This window comes from Falco rusticolus, chromosome 1 (genome assembly GCF_015220075.1).
Source record: "Falco rusticolus isolate bFalRus1 chromosome 1, bFalRus1.pri, whole genome shotgun sequence".
In the NCBI taxonomy this organism is placed as follows: domain Eukaryota; kingdom Metazoa; phylum Chordata; class Aves; order Falconiformes; family Falconidae; genus Falco; species Falco rusticolus.
This window is the reverse complement of record NC_051187.1, coordinates 30,357,948-30,379,475: the sequence shown is the minus strand read 5'-3', so window position 1 is coordinate 30,379,475 and position 21,528 is coordinate 30,357,948. Positions and strand designations below refer to the sequence as shown.

Genomic DNA, 21,528 nt, shown 5'->3' with positions numbered 1-21,528 from the left:
TCTCTCCTTGTTTTTCTTCTGGTATTAAATGTTCAAGTATGATGCAATGTGCCATAGCACTCGGCAGGAGGCATGTCACCACTGGCTTTTTCTGTCAAGGCCTTGCTTTTCTTCCTGACCTCAGTTAGTGATTGGCTTATTTCCAGAAGAGTTAAGGCTCTTATTTTTTAAAAAACAAACAACAAAAAATCTTCCCTGGTATACTGTAGATTTTTTATTTTTCCAGTCAGATGCCTTAGATGAGTTATTTACCCTGTTGAAGCCAGTGGAATTTTTGCTGTTGATTTGAACAGTCACCATTTCACTGTTATTTTTGTACTGCTAAATTGTACTTTGATCTTCTTATGGCAGTGAGTTCTATAGGCTAGTTACAAAAACAGACTTCCCTTTGTTCTACCTTTAGTTTCATTCCATATCTTGTTGCTTTATAAGAAGTCTTTCCATAAGCAATCTGTTAATACTTTTTGCTTGAGATGCTATTTTCTGTATCCTAAGAGAATTACTTGACATGAAGTACAAATGTGTTTCTGGACTTGAATACCTTATAGTGAAAATGTTGAATTTTTTACATTCACTTCTTCTTTTAATATTTCTTTGCAGCTGATTGACTTTCTTCTTGTTCTTGTGTCTCTCGGCCCCTTGTTAATGAAATTGGTTTTGTCTGCTTTCCTAGTAGTTTTGTTGACGGAATCATGAAATTCCTTTGCATTGTCTCCCATCTTTTCTTGCCAGTGGTATGATACAGATGCTCTGGAGCAGATGCCGTTCCCCATGCAGTACCAGAACAGTCTCACGAACTTTCAGAAGCTCCTACTTTTACGGTGTTTCCGGGTGGATCGGCTGTATCGGGCAGTTACCGACTACATTACTCTGACAATGAGTGAGAAGTAAGCTACTTTCTTCTTTCAAATCCAAATCACACCATTCAGGTATTTCACACAGAACTGGAGTTGTAATCAATTATGTAAATGCTTTTGTAATTTGCCTGAACAGCAGAGCATGAGTTGACTCTGTATCATTTCCACATGCAGTCTGCGGTGAGCTTTGATGTTTTTGTAAAAATCATCTCCTACACAAGATGGCTTCTCTTGTGCAAATGAGCAGTTTATTGTGCTTCTTCTCCTAACAGGTACGTGCAGCCCCCTGTGATCAGCTTTGAAGCTATCTTTGAGCAGAGCAGCCCTTACTCGCCAGTTGTTTTCATCTTAAGTCCTGGCTCTGATCCTGTCAGTGACCTCATGAAACTGGCTGAGAGGACCGGCTTTGGAGGGGATAGGCTCAAATTCCTAGCCATGGGACAAGGCCAAGAAAAGGTAACTTCAGTGGGAGAATAGGGATGTGCTGTGTGCAGCAGGTTAGTCTGCGAATTGCAAATTGTGCTCCCACTATTGTGGACCTGTTCAAATTTCCTTGCCAAAGGTCTGTTCCACTTTAAAGGGAGCCACTTTGTCATTCAGACATAGCACGCAATTTACCAGGCTGGAAATAACGCTTTCCTGTAATGTGAGAGGGGGCATTTGCCTGACTGGCTGATTTTAGGTTTTGGGTAAGGGTAGATTCAGAATGATACTGTCATCTGTTAAAAGCCAGTTGAGCTGAAAACATGTTACTCTGCAGCCCTTCGAAGGTTAATCAGTGACCCTGTATATCTGTGTATTGACATGAGTTGATTGGAAGTCACACTGTTTGTTACCGAAAAGATTTACCTTTACCTGCTGCTTTTGCTGTCCTTCCTGTCGCTCTCTTTTCGTTATGGACACTAAGGCAGGGCTGTCCAAAGCTTAGCAGGTGACTGAATTTGCTGTGATTTGTCAGTGTGAGAGCTCCTATTAGATTCATTTAGACTACTGCTTCCTAGACTCTGATCTTCACCCTCTTCTGGGCCATGCACACTGCTGTATTCTTTCGAAATACTTAAATGCTCTACATGACTTTTAATTTCAAAAGGAATTAATGAAATTAGAAAAACCATCTCAGACCAAGTTCTTGTGGTATAGGAAAAGGTCTGTTCTCGGCAAGGAGCACTCTGGTAAGTCTACAAAAACTAACTAAAAGGCTGAGTGTGCTTGCTAGCAGAAAGAAATTCACTGCACTAACCCATCAGAGTCAGTTCGCTTACAGCATAGAGTTACTCACAGACAGTTCTCTCTCTCTCTTAAGATTGCGTTGCAGATGTTGGAGAATGTAGCAGTCCGTGGAGAGTGGCTAATGTTGCAGAACTGTCACCTTTTGGTGAAGTGGCTTATCAATCTGGAAAAGGCCCTGGAGAAAATTACAAAGCCTCACCCAGACTTTCGCCTCTGGCTGACTACTGACCCGACCAAGGGCTTCCCAATTGGAATACTGCAGAAGGCGCTGAAGGTAGCGTGCAGTGGGGAAACCCTGGTCGGGAGGCCATGGCCTGCCACTCTTATTGAGCAAAACAGACTGGCTTTGGGAGGAGCATGACCTGAATGCAGCATGTTGACTTGGGCTCTATGTACTAGTTTTTTGTCTTTATAAGCCAAATCCTTTTTTCATCATCCCGTTTATCTCCTTTGGGTGAAAGCTGTTCAGTAGTTTCTTCTCAAAGCAGTTACTTCAGAGTAGAGGTTTGTAAGTGAACCTGGAAATGTGACAAATGGTCTTTAGACTCAAATGCTGCCACAAGTGAGGAACAGCCAGAGAGACAGGAATAGCCCTGTCAGCCCTGATGCTGAAGTGCAGAGCTGAGGTCTGTCTCTAGCCTGGCAACAGTGCCAGTGGAGCAGACGCTGTAATAGGATAATGGTTTCCAGCTGCTACTTCAGGCTGCAGCATTTATCACAAGCAAGCTGAGCTGATTACTTTGAAGGCCCAAGCCATGATGCTGTCCTAATGTTCTTTCCTGTGGCTGTTTTACTTCTGTTGTGGTGAACCAGTCCTGTAAACATAATTATTTTATTTCACAGATTTGAAAGCAGTGTCGTGACAGATCTTCCCATTGTGTGCTGTAGCGTATCAATGACAGCTCTGGAGTATTCATTTCCAGCAGTGCTCAGTACTGCAGTGGGGAGAAGTGAGCGTGAACGTATCTTTAAGACTGCAAATACACACTTTGTAGGTCTAGTCATGAGCAGTGAGAATGAAGGTTTTAGAGCACTTTGAAAAAGCTGCCAGGAAGCCAGGAAGCTGGCTGTGCCTCAGTTTGATCATCAGTAAAGCCATATTAAAGACTGTTAAGCCGTCTTACTGTGGTGATATGTAGGACACACCAAAATTTGTACAGTACTGATATTTCAGTAAATTAGATCTTCGAGTATGATAAAGATTAACATCTTTCCAATACCATGACTATTTCTAAAATGATAGCAGATTTCTCTTTACATACATGTGTTTACTTTGATAAACTTAAAGATTTGTGTCATGTGTTTACTTAAGAAGAAATTCCATATTGATATCAGTTTGGAAAGCTGCTCAAAAATGTCAAGATTACATCATATAGCTAACTTGGAGAACATGATATATTTATAGATTATTTTCCTGAGGCTACCCAGTAGTTGATGGCTTCCCTAATTATTTTGATAGGTTGTGACAGAACCACCTAATGGTCTGAAACTGAACATGAGAGCCACCTACCTCAAAATTCCCCAAGAAGCCTTAGAGCAGTGCCCACATCCTGCCTTTAAATCCTTAGTCTACGTCTTGGCATTTTTCCATGCTGTGGTTCAGGAGAGAAGGAAGTTTGGGAAGGTTGGCTGGAATGTGCCGTACGATTTTAATGAATCTGATTTCCAGGTAAGAAAATAATGACAACGGCTCTTATATTCTTGAGTTGCTCAGGATACTTTTGAAAACGTATCATCTATCCAGCTTTAATCCTTCTTGCAATAAGATTTTGCTTCATTTTTTTTTCTGCTGCTGTGAAGTCATGCAGACTCCTGATCTTCTATAATAACAATTTTGGCCACTAGAAATTAATCAGGTTCCCAATCCTTCATGTGTTTATTGCCTCTCTCATGGGTTTCTTTTCTTAGGAGGATTTATAATTTTTAATTATTTGAGGAAGAAATAATTGTTAGTTTTCAAACAAAAAACTGCATTAAATAAAGTCTATGTTTATATATAGCTGATTTATGAATCTTATCTCACATGTTCCAACAACTTTATTAGGTCTGCACAGAAATTCTTAACACATACTTGACAAAAGCTTTCCAACAAAATGATGGCGAAATCCCCTGGAACAGTCTCAAATATCTTATTGGTGAGGTGAGTGCCTACAATGTCACTGAGGAACATTTGATGGTAGAAGAATCCAGGTAAATGAAGCTTCCTTTCTGCATGAGCTGTATCAAGGAAAGCTGGCTGAGAATCTCTCCTGGGAAGTCTTGGAACTCTGGTGTAGCCTTGAGCAACTCACTTAATCTCATTGTCTCAGGGAAATAGGGCCATTGAGCGTAACTGCGCAACAGGGGAGTTATGGTGCTTAATTAATTTTGAGTGAGAGAGCCCTTGGGATCCTCTGATGAAAGGTACTGAATAGCACAACTTTTATTAGTACAGGGAGTATAACTGATGTGCGAGCTGTACAAACAGGTGTTGCTAAAGCTCTTGCAGTGCTGTAACTGGTATGTGCTGTGTCATAGCCGGCCAGTTCAGCATAGCTGCTGTGACATGAAATTCTGCAGAAAGCTGTTGTTTTGCAGCACTTAATCACAGCTGAGCATGAGCTGGTACCTAGGGAAGGGAACCATTGCACACAAATCACCAGCACTGGTTATGAGGGGTGCCCAGAGCAGCTATCTATCTCCAGACTAAGTTCAAATACTTCCTGCCTGTTTGCCCTTGTGAGGGGGCTAGAAAAGATGTGCTTGGTGTCCCTTAAGGGAGACACTGTTAGACCATGCAGTCACTGCAAAATCAAAGAGTAGTTTGGATCTTTCAGCAATTTTAGACTGTATTTGCTGCTCCAAAGCCAATGCTATAATGTTGATGTAACTAATTTCTAGGTCATGTATGGTGGGCGAGCAATTGATAGCTTTGATCGTCGCATTCTGACCGTCTATATGGATGAGTACCTTGGTGATTTCCTATTTGACACATTCCAAGTGTTTCATTTTTATAAAAACGACAAAGTCGATTATAAAATTCCACAAGGGACTGTGAAAGATGACTTTGTTGGTAAGAAATGCTTTTCCTGCCACCTATGTTAGCATTAAAAAAAAAGTCTACTTACAGTATACATTCTCCCCATACATCTGTTGCTGGATATGAGAAGCTGAAAGGAAGTTCAGGGGTTGCATGTGCACCTATTGCAATGTTACAATCCACTGATGTTACTGGTCTTGCTTTGTGTGAGCAGCCCTTTGTAATGTGAGCTTACCAGCCAGATCCTCATTTCTTTAAAAAAACCCAAGAAAATTCCCACATAAACAGCATGTTAATTATGTTATTATTAATTGATGCATTTCCATGAGGGGTGTAGGGGGGGTGTATTTCATGCTTAATAATGTTTATTCGTTCCTTGCAGTGTTTCAACACCCGCTATAGCATTTGATTATATTTTTTTTTCTAGCAAAGCAGTAAAAATCACTGCAGTATTCTTTTTTTGCCTGGTACCTGTGGTTTAATATATCACATCTTTAAGAAGTGTGTTTTTTACTGCAGAGGCAATAGAATCTCTGCCACTTTATAATACTCCAGAGGTATATGGTCTTCATGCAAATGCTGAGATTGGCTATTATACACAAGCAGTTCGCAATATATGGTCTCATCTTCTTGAGCTGCAGCCTCAAACAGGTATGTTCTCTATTACTTTGAACTGTTTTTGTAAATAATGAGGTGGTGAGCTGCTTGCCACGGGGATTGTGATACCAGCCATGCTGTGCAGCCCGCCTCAGGGTGCCTGGGTCCTGGCACGGGCACTGCAGCCCGTCACACTGCCCGCACCCCATGGGAGGTGTGTGGCCCCGGGGGGCACGGCGGGATTGCGTCATGGCCTTGGGGAGCAGCAGCAGCAGAACCGCAGGGACTGGGAGGTGAGCAGAGCAGCTGAAGTGCTTGGCCCTGCCAGCGTGGAAGTAGTTCAACATGTGCCTGGAGGCAGTTTGAGACGCGCAGGGAGGCTTCTGCTGCAAGCATCAGCGCTGCAGAGGGTGGGAGACTTTGATGCCAAAAGGTGAGTCAGCTTTCCGAGTTCTCGTAGAGAATTAATCGAAGGGTTAGTAGCCTATGCAGATTTAGTCTCATTAAACCATTTTGTTTTCAGGTGAAACTGGAACGGGAATTACTCGAGACAAATACATTGCAAATGTTGCTAAGGATATAGAAAACAAAATACCGCAAGTATTTGATCTTGACCAGATAAGGAAACGTTTTGGAACAGACATATCCCCTACAACTGTAGTGCTGTTGCAGGAACTGAAACGTTTTAATAAGCTGATCACTTGGATGGCAAAGTCACTGGCTGAACTGCAACATGTAAGTAAGAACACAGCCGCTGCTCACAGCAACTAGATGAAACCAGTCAGGCTTCCCCTACCCCAGGCTGGCACTCAGACTCTCACACCTTTACAGGCCTTGGCTGGGGAAGTCGGAATGAGCAGTGAACTGGACGATGTGGCTCGGGCTCTCTTTAACGGGCAGATTCCTGCGATCTGGCGGCAGCTAGCCCCCGACACACTCAAAACACTTGGAAACTGGATTGTTTTCTTTAGAGCTCGGTATAACCAGTACACCAGCTGGGTAAGCGAGTGCCTCCAGAAAGCTTTTTGTTTTGTTAAACTGCATGGTAGGCTGTTCAAATTGGTGCAGAAGTCAGTGAACTCACACTGCTTTAGATAAGTTACTTAACTAATGCCAGTCGTCCCCTAGAATGATAACGGATTGTTGCATGACCATGGCTACAGGGCACACTAGCCACTGGCTTGTCTTTAAGAGCATTGGCCTCTGCGCTGAGCACCTGGTGTGCTGGGAGAACCAGGTGCTACAGATTGTCTTCTGTTATTGCAGGTTGAGGAGGGTGAGCCAAAGGTGATGTGGCTTTCGGGCCTGCACGTCCCAGAATCTTACCTGATGGCTCTTGTTCAAGCCACCTGCAGGAAAAACAAGTGGCCCCTGGAGCACTCCACCTTCTACACAGAGGTAACGAAGTACAGGACTGCAGAAGAGATCACTGAAGAGTCTGCTCAAGGTAGGCGTTTTTATGATTATTTGGCAAAAAGAATGAAGTCTTTAATTGGTGTATGAGAGAGAAATTGCTTGGCATACTGAGGGAGATTACTTAGCTTATACCTCCACTGAGAATACTCTTGGTTTTGCATTTCACGGTCCATGTGATTGCAAGCTGGGAAGTAGCTGGGTTCTGGCTCCTGCTTCCGGGCTGAGCCCCTGCCCGTGCAAGGGATGATCTTCCTCCTTCAGCTCGTGTCACCTACATGGATATATTTGAACTTCCACCTCTCCCTTGTTCACTCACTCTCTGCCCTTTCTCCTTAATGGCTAGAAATTATCACTCCTGGCAGGTTTATAAAGATCTATTTACACCACAAATAATAGATGGAAATATATTTGAACAAAAAGTAACTACAACTATGTATGATTTATTGTGTAAATAACTATGAAATCTCTGTGACTAGCAATGCTCTAATTACTGAATACAACAAACTCTGGGTAAAGGGGACAGCTGAGCAAGGCTTTGGAGTACTACACGTGACTGGGAACAGAGGAAGCAAAAGAATCTGATTGTTTTTTGCTAAATCTAACTTTCAGTTAAAAATAAAAATCACCTATTCTTTATTTACTAACATTTCATCAAAACGCTAGAGCATATGGCACCCAAGAAAACTGCAAGCAAATCAGTATTTATTCCCAATAATGCTTCTCATATGTAGTGCACCCAAGAGCATTTTAATTTGAAAAAAAATTTTGTAGCTCACAGTTGTGTTACAAAAACGACAAATAAAGATACCTCTGTGTAGCTGCAGTTTGAAATGTCGCGAGTTTTTTTATGACCATATGTGCCAAGCACAGCTACTGCAGGAACAAGTTGTCTTAAACTGATTGTTTTGGTAGCTCAGTTTACACAAGATGTGGTGTTTTCTGCCTTCACAGGCTGCTTTGTTTCTGGTCTGTTTCTGGAAGGAGCAGACTGGGACATGGAGCACGGCTGCCTCGCCAAAAGCAAGCCCAGAGTACCAGTGGTGGAGTTACCTATTCTGAAGATAATCCCCACGGAAGCGCGCAGGCTCAGGCTCCAGGTACTGCTCCTCCGGGCACAGAGGGGCCAATTAGCTTATTAACTTCCCCTGTTTTCCCATCTCAACAGCCAGCAGCTCCTCCCCTCTTAGCACAAGCAGCAGTATTTTATCATGACCACTCGTGTATGAAGAGTGCAGTGTAATGCCTCTCCTTACATCAGCCATCATTACAGTTCTCCTTTCCTAAGGGTTACACTCAAGGGGGTGACTACATTTGTTACCTCTTTTCCTTTGAGGCACTGTGGGACAGGCATCCCGGCACACTCTCCCAGTCCCACTCCTCTTTTAGTTATTTCCCATTTCCAGTTAATGACATAAAGCATGTTTACATTTTCTGGGTATCAGATATTCAAGACTTAAACCAAAAAAAGTGAGTTTCTGAAGACAGCCATCTCTGCTGAGGGCCCCTCTTGTCTCCAGTTCCAGGTAGTACTCCAGGCACTACTCAGTGTTCTTTCCTCCGTGCTCTTTCAGAACACCCTCCGGACCCCTGTGTACACAACCTCCCAGAGAAGGGACGCGATGGGTGCTGGCCTTGTGTTTGAAGCTGATCTTCACACTAAAAAGCACATTTCTCACTGGGTCCTTCCAGGCGTTTGTCTCACCTTGAACGCAGACTAACGGTTTGAAGCTGGAGCTAGATTTTTTCCCACAGAATCCAACCCTTTAGGGGAGTGGGGGGAAAACAAATAAATGAAGCAGAGATTCAGCACCACGGGTTGGGGCAGTGCTTGCACAGGCACACCTGCTTTTAGTATGTTACAACCAAGTTAGTCTTATCAATAAACACATGTGAAGAGGAAAGTGGTTTTCATAACTTGTATTTCCTTTTCAAAAGCTCCAAGCTGGTCTATGTATACAAGAGAGGTAATAAGTTAGTCTCACACACACAAAGACCAAGGTTTGCCTGTATGGTTGTAAGAAATATTTTTAATTGCCCAAAGCATCACTTCTGCTGTGCTTAGAAGCAGTGCCTTCCATCATCCTTGAGCAAGCGGCAGGGTAGATCAGTCATACAACAGATGGCCATAAAAATATGGCAGCAACCACCAAAAAACCAAACCCACTGCTGGTTAATGCAATACACTTAAAAATAGTAAACCACAGAATAACAAACTTTCTTTAACCAACCCTTTCGCAGGACCACAGCTTTTCCTGAGCCCTCCCCACCGCTCGCGAACCAAAGCCTACTACCCAGCAAGGCAGCGCACAGAGTAGTGTTCCTTGGGCTTCAGAACAGCAGGTGACTGAGGCGTGAGGGTGTGCAGGGGTAGGGCGCAGGCGGCCTTGGGGCTAAGTGGGTGTTCAAACCCTCTCTGACCGGGAACAACCCTGCGGGAAGCTGTCATGCTGCACAGGGAATGGAGCAGTACCACGGTTAGGAAGAACAGCTTTTGTCACCTGCCAGTGCCTCTGGGGCAGCTGCCAGTGACCCAGGGCTCCAGAGGGAGACACACACCAACACACAGCTGCAGAAAAAGCTTTAAGAGGGACAAGCTACAGCTGGCCAGGGGAAGGAAAGAGGGCAGGCAGGGATCCTTCTCAGCTTTCACAGAGATTATGCGTTCTGAATTTTTAAAGGCACATAAGCTTAGCAGCATTTGGGAGCCATTGTTTCTTGCTGGTCCTACTCAGAGGCTGCAGACAAGAGTGAAGCAAGGATGAGCTGGAGGTGCTGATCAGAGTTTAAGAAAAAAAATGGTCAGATTTGTGCTCCTTTCCCCAAATTATATACATTCACAGCTTGTAGCATGCCTTTTTAATTTCCTAGGAAAAAAACCCAACAACAACAAAAAAAAGTAGTCTTAACACCTGTCAGGTCTACCTGTTGCTTACTACAAAGGAGTAGGGGAATCAGGGCAAGTGCAAGGCAAGTCCATCCCAGTCCACAAGGATAGAAGTCAAGGATGACTTGTTCATCCTTGTATAGATAGAGAGAAGTCAGGAAGACAAGTTCTCCTCCTGTATGAATTGGTTACATCACTAAAATTTAAAACTAAATACACACATTTTAAAGGGACAGCTCAGGTTTCCAAGCTAGCAGAAGCCAGCACTGACTGATGAGGCCCAAAACAAGACTGAGATTTTTCAGGAAACAAAATTATCCCTTTACAAAAAAGTGCAGGTTAGAGCATAAAGACCCACTGCCATATTGGACAGCCCGTTACATTTTTCTCCCTGGAAAAGGAGCTCCGAGCCAGCATGGAAGGTGCTACAAGTGCAGTGTACTGGCTAGTGTGAAATGCATAATGGAGCCATTCAATTAAAAAAAAGCAAACAAACAGAAATCTGCCCCCCTCCCCCCCACCCCAGTGTTCATACTGTTGCTAGAAGGATCATTAACCCTTCAAGAGTGCTTTAGCCCACACCCCCCCCCCCATTTGTTACTTAAACAAATCCACAAACCAAATTATTTAGGATTAATCAAGTAATGCTTGCTGGGACTCTGAGTTTTGAGACAGAGAACCTACAGACAGAATTTGCCATCAGAGTATGTGCACGTGAGGGAAAAGCTGTCCTTAGTTCAGTTTAAAGTGTACATACATCTACAGTATTTTCAATGCTACTATGAGAAAGGCTTCGTCAGGGAGGTTCGTCTGTGCGTGTGTGTGTGAAGGGCTTAGGTACACAGTGAAGACAAAAGACCCACCACCAGTTCCAATGTTAACAGCCAGTGCGTATCACTGCAGGTTTAGAGTTCAGTTTCTTTCACTAACATCGACTACTAACGCAGGCCGTGCCTTTGTCCACACGTGTAGTTACAATACATGGAGCAGTGCTCAGAAGCAAGCGCTCAGGTACCCCTGATTTGGCCACAGCTTTAGTAGTTATTTACCTTGCCACATGAACACAGTCCTATTAGGTTTCATTAGAGGAGCGTAATCTATTTATGATGTATCTGGAACAAGTTTGGCATGCATGGGGCATCAAAAGAAACGTTACTGCAGGTGCTATGTATCCTACAGGATCACAGTGCATAAACAGCAACAGAACAGAGCATTTCAGTGATTCTACTCAAACAGTTCTGTCTGTCCCTGAGTGCTTTCTGACCACCTTGCTGCCATGGACCGGATCCACTGCCAGTGTTTCAACCTCCGGCTGCGGCTGGGACGGCGCAACGTGGTGGATGCGATGTGCCACCCCAATGTGGGCCTTGTGCGGCTTCTCACGGGCAGGGCTGTGTGATTCGCCAGGCGCACGATCTGAAGCAATAGGTGGAATAACCAACGGCCTCTCCTTAATGAGGTGCACCTCTGCTGTTTCCCTGGCCAAGAGAAAGGGGGTGGGATCGGGCATGGCATCCACCGGCTCCCGTAACAGCAGCTTCCGGCTCTCCGACCCTATTCTGTAGGCCTCTTCAAACTCGGGGTTCAGTGGCGTCGACAGGCTCTTCTTCATCCTGCGCCGTGGGGTCTCCGGCAGTTTATCTTTGGGAGGGGACGGCTTATAGCTGGACAACACGGGACTGCCAGAAGGGGTCCCCTCTGAAGTCCCACCTGAACTCATCAGCTTCTTCTTCGTAGCATGCAGCTGAGAAGTCAAATACGCAATAGTGCTCGCTCTCTGCTCTAGTTCACTCGACAGCATATTGAGCTTATGGCTTTTCATTTTTAACTCTTCCAAATACTTCTTTTCTCTTTCTTTAATAGTGTTTTCCAGCACCATTATCATTGCATTCTTTTGTTCGAGTTCTTTCAATAATTCATTATTTTCAGCCTCTTTGACTTTCAGCTGAGCTTCAAGATCTTTGCACTTTCTTTTGAGTTCATCGCTTCTTGAACTACCATTTCCTAGAAGGACAGGAAAAGCAGAAGTGTTTCAAGTTAACAACAGCCACTAAGTAAAATAGTGCAATAGGGCTCCATTCACCATCCCAAAGCCACCAGAGAAATCCCAAAGACTAATTTCAGCTAATACTCTTAAAATTACTTCATCTTCAGAAGCGACAGGCAGCTTTTACAGAAGTGCCGGTGAGCTAGTACCACTCACCGTGGTTTAACAGTGTTGACGCTAAGTAGAGATGCTTCACGTCTTCTGGGGAACAGGATTAGAGCTCAGCTTGCTGAACTCATGCAAAAATCTGTGCATTTAGAGGAGCTTCTTCCACTGCAAACACCAGACCGGCTGGAGGGAGTGATGGGGCAGCTGGCACAGCCCCCCAGGGAGACGTGCTCAGGCTTCAGCTTCACCCCTCTGCAGGCATCTGAAGCCCGTGACTGCAAGGCAGCGGTGTGCCCCTGCGCTGAGGCTCTGCCACTGCAGAAGTCGCTGCAGATCAGGGGCATGAGCCCAGCTGCCTTCTCGTCACAGCAGTGTGGCACATCACCCTGCAGCGCTCAGGGGCCTCACACCAGTGGGGATGATGCACCATCAGGAACAAGCAGGCTGACCTGCCTCAGCACCTCTGCCCTCACGCCATGGGGCACCTCTGTCACTCTTCCCTCGGCTATTACAGCGGGACGGCTTCCCAGCAGCCTGGATTTCTCAAATACCAAGCGCCCTACGTCAAGGGCCGTCATCTACAAAGCATTAGGTGTTGTGCCCTCTGCACCAGGCAGTGTCTCAGCTTGGCGCAGGATCCGTACAGTGCCATCACAGATACACTCTGAAAATCCTGCGGTAAGAAGCATCTGAGCAGCGCTGCAGTATCAAGAAAAAGCACTGAGCACATGCAAGGCCGCTCAGCTCTTTGCTGAGTTTGCCCATGTTCTCTCTTACCTGCGGTGTCTGTCCTGTCCCACCCTGTCCCTGACCCAGGAGGTTACTCCCAGTGAGTATTTTATTCCTGCTTCACCTGTTGATCACACAATCCATCTGAAATAACTAGAACCTAGTGTGTATACATGTGTGTGTGTATATATATACACAGACACAGAGATAAAAACTGTGTGGTGTAACTGTAGTACTAGCGAAGTTTTAATAATCGTCTCACTCTTCTGCCCTTAAAATTCCCGTCCTGTGTAGCGTGCAGGGAACTGCTGAGTAAGAGAGGAGTCAGCAGTTCCACGCTCTATCCCTGGCTCTTTCAAAGACTTCCTGGGTGCCCTTGGTAAAGAACTTGTGACATTTACTTCGTAAATAACCCATAAGTCTGGAAAGCAGACAACTACTCTTGTACCTTTAGAATTTATAAACTCAACATCCCAAGTGCAAAGTATTCTCACCTACTTGTAATGGAGAAAACACAAACACTGAAAAAAGATGAGGAAGTTTAACATGAATATTAGAAGAAAAACACTATGTACTCCTTACCTGACAAGTCTGAACTCTTTACAGTCAGTTCGTAGGTTAAATCTGAGGAGAAAAGTTGTTTATTTCATTAGAACATCATCATCTACCCCATACACGCACCACCTGGGGAGCACATTTACAACAGCGTGCTTCAATAAAAATGTAACTTGCTTTTCCCCTAGCTGAAGAATAATAGGAGAGCCACTGCAAATTATCAAATCTGTAAACCAACTGCAACTTTGGGCTTTTTTTTTTTTAAATATAAAAATATTTGCTTAATGATGCTGCAAAGATCCAAGCGGATTGCCCTGACCACGCGCGGCTGCGCTGCGGAAGGTTCCCAGCTGCAGCAGTTGCTCCGCTCCTGCACCCTGACCCTGCTCCCACTACCTGTGCAGTGCTGCTGCAGGCGCCGGATCTCAGCGTGCAGCCCCTTCAGCGTGCTGGCGTGCTCGCGCTGCAGGAACAGCAGGTTCTTCTGGGCGCTCTGCAGCTGGTTCTCCAGGTTTGATGCCGCCATCGTGGCCCGCGGTTACCCTGTCAGCGAAGAGACACAGAGGCGTCATGGCCGGTTGCCCTGCATGCGTGGAGATCTCACTCTGCAGGCGGGAGCAGCAGGGAGAGCTAAATTCTGCTGTTAATGAGTTCATACACAATCAAGCAAATGCCACAAAAGTTTTTTTTCCTGTTTCATGACTCTTTCAATTAGAAGTGTGTTAAGTTCCTAGAAAGCCTAATTATACTCCAGGCGGGAGCAGCCTAGGGAACTCATTTGTTCGGAGTTAACACATTGGAAGGATTAACTTCAGACAGACTGAAGTCACTAATCCTGTTACCAGATAAAGGTGGAGTTCTCAGAAACGGGCTGCTGTGTCCCTCTGCCTTGTTGGAGGTCCCCCTCTTACCTCCAGGGATACAGGGATTGGTGACACCCCTGGATGGGAACAAGGCCGAAAGCACTAACCTGCGCCAGCGCTGAAGAGAAACACAAACCAGGGAGTGACACGCAGCCGGGCCCGGCAGCGCCGCCATGGCCAGGGGTGCCACGGTGCTCCCTAGGACCCGCACCGGAGCGCTCCGGCTGCTGCTGCACCCCTCAGCCGCGCCAGGGCAGGACCCCAGCCCCCTGCAGGCCCCGTGGCACAGCCCGGTGTCCCACACAGGCCCTGATGGCACTTAACAGGACAACTGACAAGGACAATGTTTCGTTTAAAGAGAGAAAACCAATCTTCCTTGCTCAGGTTGTGAGTACACCACACTGCCACAGCACCAGGTCTTCCTTGGGAAACCAACCGCCTGACAGAACCAGACCTCAGCTATGGCAGCGCCCAGCCTGACGGGCAAGCGAGTAACTGCAGGATGCCGGTGTCACTGCTGCTCCCAACACGGCAACATGGGTTTGTGTCTGCCCACAGGCCACACTGCCGTGCGGTATCTACCCAGCAGAGCTGGAGACGCCAACTCCCAAACGAATTTCCTGATACAGAGGTAAAAATAGCTCCCTGCACCCGGCGTGGGCAGATGCTTCCTGCGGGGAAGCAGACGCTGTGCCCAGGCTCTCCCTGTGACATTTAAAGGGGTACCTGGAGGAGCATCCAGGGGAGCACCAGCAGGAGCTCCCAGGTCCCGGTGACACCTAGCCACCCAGTCTGTCACGACGTGATTCTGTCCATTGCCCTGCTTCCTAGTGAGATTGAAACTCCAAAATAAATACACTAATGAGAAAAAGCAACGATAGCAGTATGCAACCCTCCTGCAGCCTCAGAGTGCAAAAATCACTCGGGAATTCTTCCAGCAGTTCTCCAACGTCACTGCGTGATCGCTGCCCCTCCGTGGTGCTGCGGCCAGGGCACGTGGTGCTGCTCCACCAGCTCCCCACAGGGGCTGCGTGGGAAGGACTTTCCAGAAACATACATCCTTAACAACTCCGTAACACTACGCTTTACATTCCTTTAGCAATAAACCTGTCATGACTGGGAGGCTTCCTGAAATTTCTGGAAAACCAGCTGCCCTCTTGGGAGCTCAGGAGCATGACGACCCCTGAGGAGCAGGTGCACAGGCACGTTCCAGGGAGCCAGGCCCATGGGGACACCTGAGGGACAAGGTAGTAGCACCTACTGGGTGGGAAATACGTGAGCCATGGTGGAAGAAATACTTTCTGGGGGCCTGAGCAGCAGAGGGAACTGTGCCCCAGCCCCTGGCCCACCGCTGGAGGGACAAGGGAAGGGAAGTACCCCTGTGCTGCTGGCACACAGCTGAGGGTCTGGCCGGGGGGGGCAGGAGCCACGGCAGCCCCCCGCCGCTGCCAAGTAACGCAGCCAAGGAGGTGGGAGACTGGTGAAGCAGTCGGGGTGATGGGTTAAGCCTGCCGATGCACAAGGGGCCTTGGCTGAATACAGTTCTCTGTGCAATTTTGTAATTTGGGTTTTAGGTTTATTTTTAGTATTTTAATTTAATTGTAATCTTTTATTATTATAAAAACAAATAATTTTTTATTATAATAAATTAAATTAATTTAAATGTAATACATTTAGTATTTAGGTTACAAAGCTAATTGAAGAATCAGGCCTCCCGTTGCCCAGACAACCATCAGCAGTGGCATCACAGCCACCATCTGGAATTACGGGGCCACATGTTGTGCATGAGATGGACCCTGATTCTGTCCCGCGGCTGCCCTGGCGGCACCGCAGTGGTGCCACAATTCCTCCTGCCACACCGAGCCTTCTCCACCGGGCTCTTTTTGGGGTGTAGTTTTATGACAAACAATTGATTCTACAAGTTGAAAATGGGTAGCACATATGCTCAGAGAAAGTACCACGCTTGTCATTCCTAGACACTAACACAGCCCTGTGTCTAATTTTATATATATATATAAATATATAATTATAATATTAAAATATAAATTTTATACTATCCAGCACTAAAGCACACACATGGAGCCTCCCTAATTTCAGGTGTGATTTTACCTGACATTACCATCAATCCCTACAGAAGCATATAATTGATTAGCTAAAAAAAAAAAAAAAAAAAAAAAGAAAAAGAAGGCATAAAAGACTTTCAAGGAATCCGGTCCTGTGCCAGGGACAGGACGGAGCTGCTGGTTATTTTATACCAGAGACCAACCATTAGATTCAGTGCTCAAGAAGCCCAAGGGCAGTGGTGCTAGCTGGGCTTTGCTGAGTGGGACGGGTCATTTTGCAATCACCAGAGTTAGCAAATAAGCAAAAATTACGAACCAAAAATCTTCTGAAGAGAGGTTTCTGGGTTGACTAAGAAATAAACCGAGCCACATCACATTGCTTGCAAAGCTGACCTTGGACAGACAGAAGCTTTGCCAAATCATCCTGTTTCTGAAGTGGTTGTTACACTCCTGCCGATTGCCCAGGGCAGCAGAGCAAACCCCGCAGGAGCCCGCAGGCTGCGCCGAGGCTCACAGGGACCTGCTAATCCAGAAATGTATTCCCCAAAAGGAACTCCAAGCACTGACAGCACTAGGTGAAAAACCAGCCCACACATCATATCCCAAAGCCTTTATGATCACGGTGGCTACAAACGGTGGCTTTATGCCTGTAACTGTGGTCAGAACAGAAAAAGGCTTCATCGCCAGCAACAACGAGCAGGTGTTTATAACTCAGTCCTTGCAAATAAATGTGTTTTTTTAAAAAAAACTAGTTTCTAAATGTTAGAAAAAGCAAACCAAAGCCATCTATTAATCTCCTACATTGTTTTTTCACCTTATTTCTTGCATCTTAAAGATCATGCCAGGATTTACCTACTCTGAAAAAAAAACCCCAATAATGAGGCAGTTTTATAGGCTTTGGAAGAAAATAATAATTACCAGCACCAGAGCACCGCCTTCCCTGCAGCACCAGTAAGTTAATCAGCAAGAGCAATCAAATCAACCCACGATGAATTTTAGCTGCAGCCCCCCGAGCTGAGTAGCTTCTCTCCCACGAGGACAAGGGACCGTGGCTGCCTGCACCCCTCCTGTGCTGTCCCTGCATGGGACAAATGAGCATCAACAACATATTCCAAGCCACAATTCACTTCGTACCTAGTTTACACCAAACCTTAAACCACAAAATTAAACCTAGTATTATTCAAGCCTGTGATCTGGATTAAATAGGTTTCAACTGAACATGCATTATCTGTCAATCAAGCTCATTAGCACAACATGAAAATATTTTTAATTGCTTTTGCAGCCAAACTTGCAAGGAAATTTTTGTCGCACAAATGAGGGAAGAAAAAGAATTCACATCTGCAGGCTGACCAGCTCAGACACCCGTGGATCACCCGCATTTCACCCAGCTCGAAGCTCAGCAACATTTTTCCCTGTAGGCACTTCCTTAGCCAGGGCCAAGTAAAAAGCTGGCCCAACTGCCAAGGCAGAAGCCACTTAAAGAGAAAATATTTCTCTTTCCAAAATAATAAACAAATGATTTTGTGCCCCGAGAGCCGATACAACTGAATCAGACACAAACAGATTGAAGATGTGGATAGAATATGCAGTAAGCCAAGCCAGCAACCTGACCAGCTCACTTGTGCTGGGCAAGGCCACTGACCAGGATCGCTGGAGATCGGAACCGTGGGTTTAGAAGGAGGAAAACCCCTCGGCACGACACGGCAGCATTGCTCCAGCAGTCCTGCTTTTGGGCCAGCCCAGAGCGGTCTCTTCGGACACCCAAACAAAGGTCACCTCAAAGAGCCTGGAAACACCAGGTGTATGATGTAGAGGGACAGAACCCCAGGTTTGGGCTGGGACCCCCCCCCTAGACGCTCACACCCACAATGCTTCGGCAGGACGCGGCAAGATGGGACAGCACTTGCCTCAGAGGCTCAGTGCTATTTGTGCTCCAAGTTGTTATGGTTGAGTGATTACACTCTTCAAAAGCCCACCCAAACTATGTATTTCAATTTAAAGCATACTGGCTGAAAACAGTGTTTTGTGGGGTGTTGTTGGTGTTTGGTTTTTTGGGTTTTTTTTAAAGAATGGGCAGCATGAAGATATGCTGATTTATGACTGGCAAGTAATTTTATACAAGTAGTTTTCCTTGAATAATTGGATTGTTAATACACTGAAGGCTTTTATTTCTGTTTTTCCACTCAAAGTCAGTTTGTGTGTTTTGTATATTTCATAGCATTTTACAGCTGATCAACTTCCTTGTTTATTTAGGTCACGTAAAGATCAAAGGACACCTCACAAAAATATAAACTAATTTTTAAAGCCAAAAATATTGACAACTGTCACAAAGTGAAACCATGCATTGAAACTTGAAAAAGCTATTGTAAATTAACAGCACCCCTTTAATTCCGCATTCTGAAGTGTACCATTAGTGAAAGCTACTCTGATTGCATAAAACACTAATTAATGTTGGTCTCGGATTTGTCAGCAGCTCATAGGGTACGGTGCAAGTGAGACCAACTGACCCATGCAACCTCAGTCAGGAAGTTTTTTAAAGGGGAATAGACACGGAAGGTGTAATGAAAAAGGAACAAATACAATTAAAAAGAAATAACTGTTTCTTTTAAGACAAGTCAATGATCACCTTTCCACCGCTTCCTTAAGCAGATGCTTTGACTTCTAGGGGGTTTGGTTAGCGGGATTTACAGCTGCTCCAAGTTCCTTAACAATCCTTAACACTTAACGGGGGTTAATTCTTACATGGTACGTAGCATGCACAGCCACAAATCACATCCAGCAACTGCTCTCAAGGGCAGCTGAGATCTTAGAGAGAACATGGTCTTGGGAGGGGTCAGTCTAAAGAAAAAAAAAAAAAAAAATCCAGTCAGGTGCGCCGCTCCTTGGGGTTTCCAAGAGGAAATCCTCTAAAGCAGTTCTGAGACTGCACTAAGCTGATTTAATCTGCTCACTGGAACAAGAAGGAACATGCAGCCAAGAATAAGGTTACAATCAAAAAGCACAAGAGAAACAGCAAAATTCAGAAGTCAGCTGAGCCCTTGCTAGCGCGGACAAGCAATCTTGACTCCCTCACCATGGAAATCAGAGGGACAGCTACCAAAGCAACCAGTCTCTGGCTGGATTTTGTCAGATAAATCAAGCCAATGCTGGGAAGGAAGCTGTGGCTGCATACACCACAGAGCAGTTCTGTCACTATGGTTCTTCTTTCTCCTGGTCTCCAAAGCAACTTCAAAAAAGAGTTTGCTATGTTCTTATACAAACGGAATTGTGCAATGCAGCGCTAGGCAAACTCCCACAGGGCATGCATATGTCACTTGATAAGGATGATAAAACATTAAAAGGGGCACTGCAGTGTTCAACACCGCAACGGCCACACACCTCCTCCTGAACACCAGTGGCAGCCAACCCGTCACAGTTCCACAAGCTTTATTGGGGTGGTAGGCTGCATCCCACCCCTAGAACACACACCATTTCTCATTGCTCGGCATCACTGGCACCACCAAGCATTTCTAGGTACAGCTCAGAGCGAGCCTCAAGTCCTCCAAACAATGGAGTCACAATTTCTCTTGAATATAGTCCAGGAGGAACAGTTGGGATGAGTTAAACGGCATTCCCTTGGGAACATTAAATGCAACACTTCAATCCGTGCTGCACCTACCTAAGCCCTCACCTTCCACAGAAGTGGAGAAGGAGACTTAACATTCTTGTGAACTCACCTTAAAAAGGAACTGCTCCAAATTTTACAAGCGCTTTTTAAAAGGGAACAAGAATTAATCTTAAATAGAAAATTAAAAGTATTAAACGAGAGCTTCCAAAATGACCCTTCATCCCATGCTCACCATAAACAATCGCTAATGTTTTAACGGCCGAATCGTGATGCAGATGATGTGCAGGCTCGAAGGCCCTCTCTGATCTTAACTATTTGGACAGAGCTCAAAATATTTCCAGGCAGCAAGTGCCTGGCTGTGTGCTGGGGGCTCTGCACAACACCAGAGCGTCCCTGTGCCCCCTTGCAGGCAAGAGCGGGGAGATGCCCATCATGGCTTTAGACACAGACCAAAGGAACCTACTGGAAGGAAGCCCAAACAACAGCAGTTATTCAACGTCTTCATTCCTGTTTGGCACTCGCTAAACAGAAGAGAATAATCTCCTTTTGCATGGATGGGGTGACTGTCACCTGAGAAGCCACGTTAGCTGCCTGTCAACTCCTACCAAACCTTCTAGAAACACGTACGGGCAGGCAGATGTGTTCCTCGCAGCTGGTGTCTTGCCAGTGCCCCCTCCAAATGCGGCAAAAGCTGCCAAAAGGCTTTTCGTGTGCTATATGAACTACGATTTCAAGAACCAATTAAGGACACGGGAGTCTTCCCGTAGGAACCTTCAAAGGTTTAGTCAGTCCCCATTGTAAAGATTCTCACAGAAGTGACAAAACATTTCTAGAAAAACGCAGCTCTAAGGATAAAATGCCCAGCTGCCAGGCACTTAGTGGCTCCGGGCTTAGATAAGCTCTCCAGCTCAGGGAAGAAAGGGAAGAAGAAAGGGAAGAAGAAAGGGAAGAAGAAAGGGAAGAAGAAAGGGAAGAAGAAAGGGAAGCCAGACGAAGGTGTGGAAAGCAGGAAGGAAGACAGGGAAGAAGAAAGGGAAGAAGAAGGGAAAGAAGAAAAGAGGAAGAAGAAAGGGAAGAAGAAGGGGGGAAGGTGAAAGAAGAAAGGAGAAGACGCAAAGGGAAAGGAAGAAAAGGGAAGAAGAAAGGAAGAATGAAAGGAGAAGAAGAAAGGGAAGAAGAAAGGGAAAGAAGAACGGGAAAGAAGAAGGGAAGAAGAAAGGGAAGAAGAAAGGGAAGAAGAAAGGGAAGAAGAAAGGGAAGAAGAAAGGGAAGAAGAAAGGGAAGAAGAAAGGGAAGAAGAAAGGGAAGAAGAAAGGGAAGAAGAAAGGGAAGAAGAAAGGGAAGAAGAAAGGGAAGAAGAAAGGGAAGAAGAAAGGGAAGAAGAAAGGGAAGAAGAAAGGGAAGAAGAAAGGGAAGAAGAAAGGGAAGAAGAAAGGGAAGAAGAAAGGGAAGAAGAAAGGGAAGAAGAAAGGGAAGAAGAAAGGGAAGAAAGGGAAGAAAGGGAAGAAAGGGAAGAAAGGGAAGAAAGGGAAGAAAGGGAAGAAGAAAGGGAG

General features: G+C 45.5%; 2 protein-coding genes across 6 annotated transcripts in view; one reads left to right on the top strand and one right to left on the bottom strand.

The window, feature by feature from the left end:
• DNAH10 (dynein axonemal heavy chain 10) overlaps positions 1 to 9,020 on the top strand; it is a 57,426-nt gene extending 48,406 nt beyond the window's left edge. Inside the window, exons 68-79 of the mRNA XM_037401546.1 lie at positions 733 to 887; positions 1,130 to 1,313; positions 2,161 to 2,361; positions 3,547 to 3,756; positions 4,132 to 4,227; positions 4,968 to 5,139; positions 5,626 to 5,757; positions 6,227 to 6,438; positions 6,535 to 6,702; positions 6,970 to 7,150; positions 8,071 to 8,216; positions 8,691 to 9,020. Coding sequence (XP_037257443.1) covers positions 733 to 887; positions 1,130 to 1,313; positions 2,161 to 2,361; positions 3,547 to 3,756; positions 4,132 to 4,227; positions 4,968 to 5,139; positions 5,626 to 5,757; positions 6,227 to 6,438; positions 6,535 to 6,702; positions 6,970 to 7,150; positions 8,071 to 8,216; positions 8,691 to 8,837 — 2,004 coding nt within the window. The 3' untranslated portion in view covers positions 8,838 to 9,020. The remainder of the gene's footprint in view (positions 1 to 732; positions 888 to 1,129; positions 1,314 to 2,160; positions 2,362 to 3,546; positions 3,757 to 4,131; positions 4,228 to 4,967; positions 5,140 to 5,625; positions 5,758 to 6,226; positions 6,439 to 6,534; positions 6,703 to 6,969; positions 7,151 to 8,070; positions 8,217 to 8,690) is intronic.
• A 1,552-nt stretch (positions 9,021 to 10,572) lies between these two features.
• Positions 10,573 to 21,528, bottom strand: part of CCDC92 (coiled-coil domain containing 92) — a 27,412-nt gene continuing 16,456 nt past the window's right edge. For all 5 annotated transcript variants that reach the window (XM_037375352.1, XM_037375349.1, XM_037375348.1 and 2 more), the window contains 3 exons: positions 13,839 to 13,985; positions 13,470 to 13,511; positions 10,573 to 12,007 (listed from right to left, as the gene is read on the bottom strand). In XM_037375352.1, the coding sequence (XP_037231249.1) occupies positions 11,232 to 12,007; positions 13,470 to 13,511; positions 13,839 to 13,968 (948 nt within the window). In that variant the 5' untranslated portion in view covers positions 13,969 to 13,985 and the 3' untranslated portion in view covers positions 10,573 to 11,231. The remainder of the gene's footprint in view (positions 12,008 to 13,469; positions 13,512 to 13,838; positions 13,986 to 21,528) is intronic.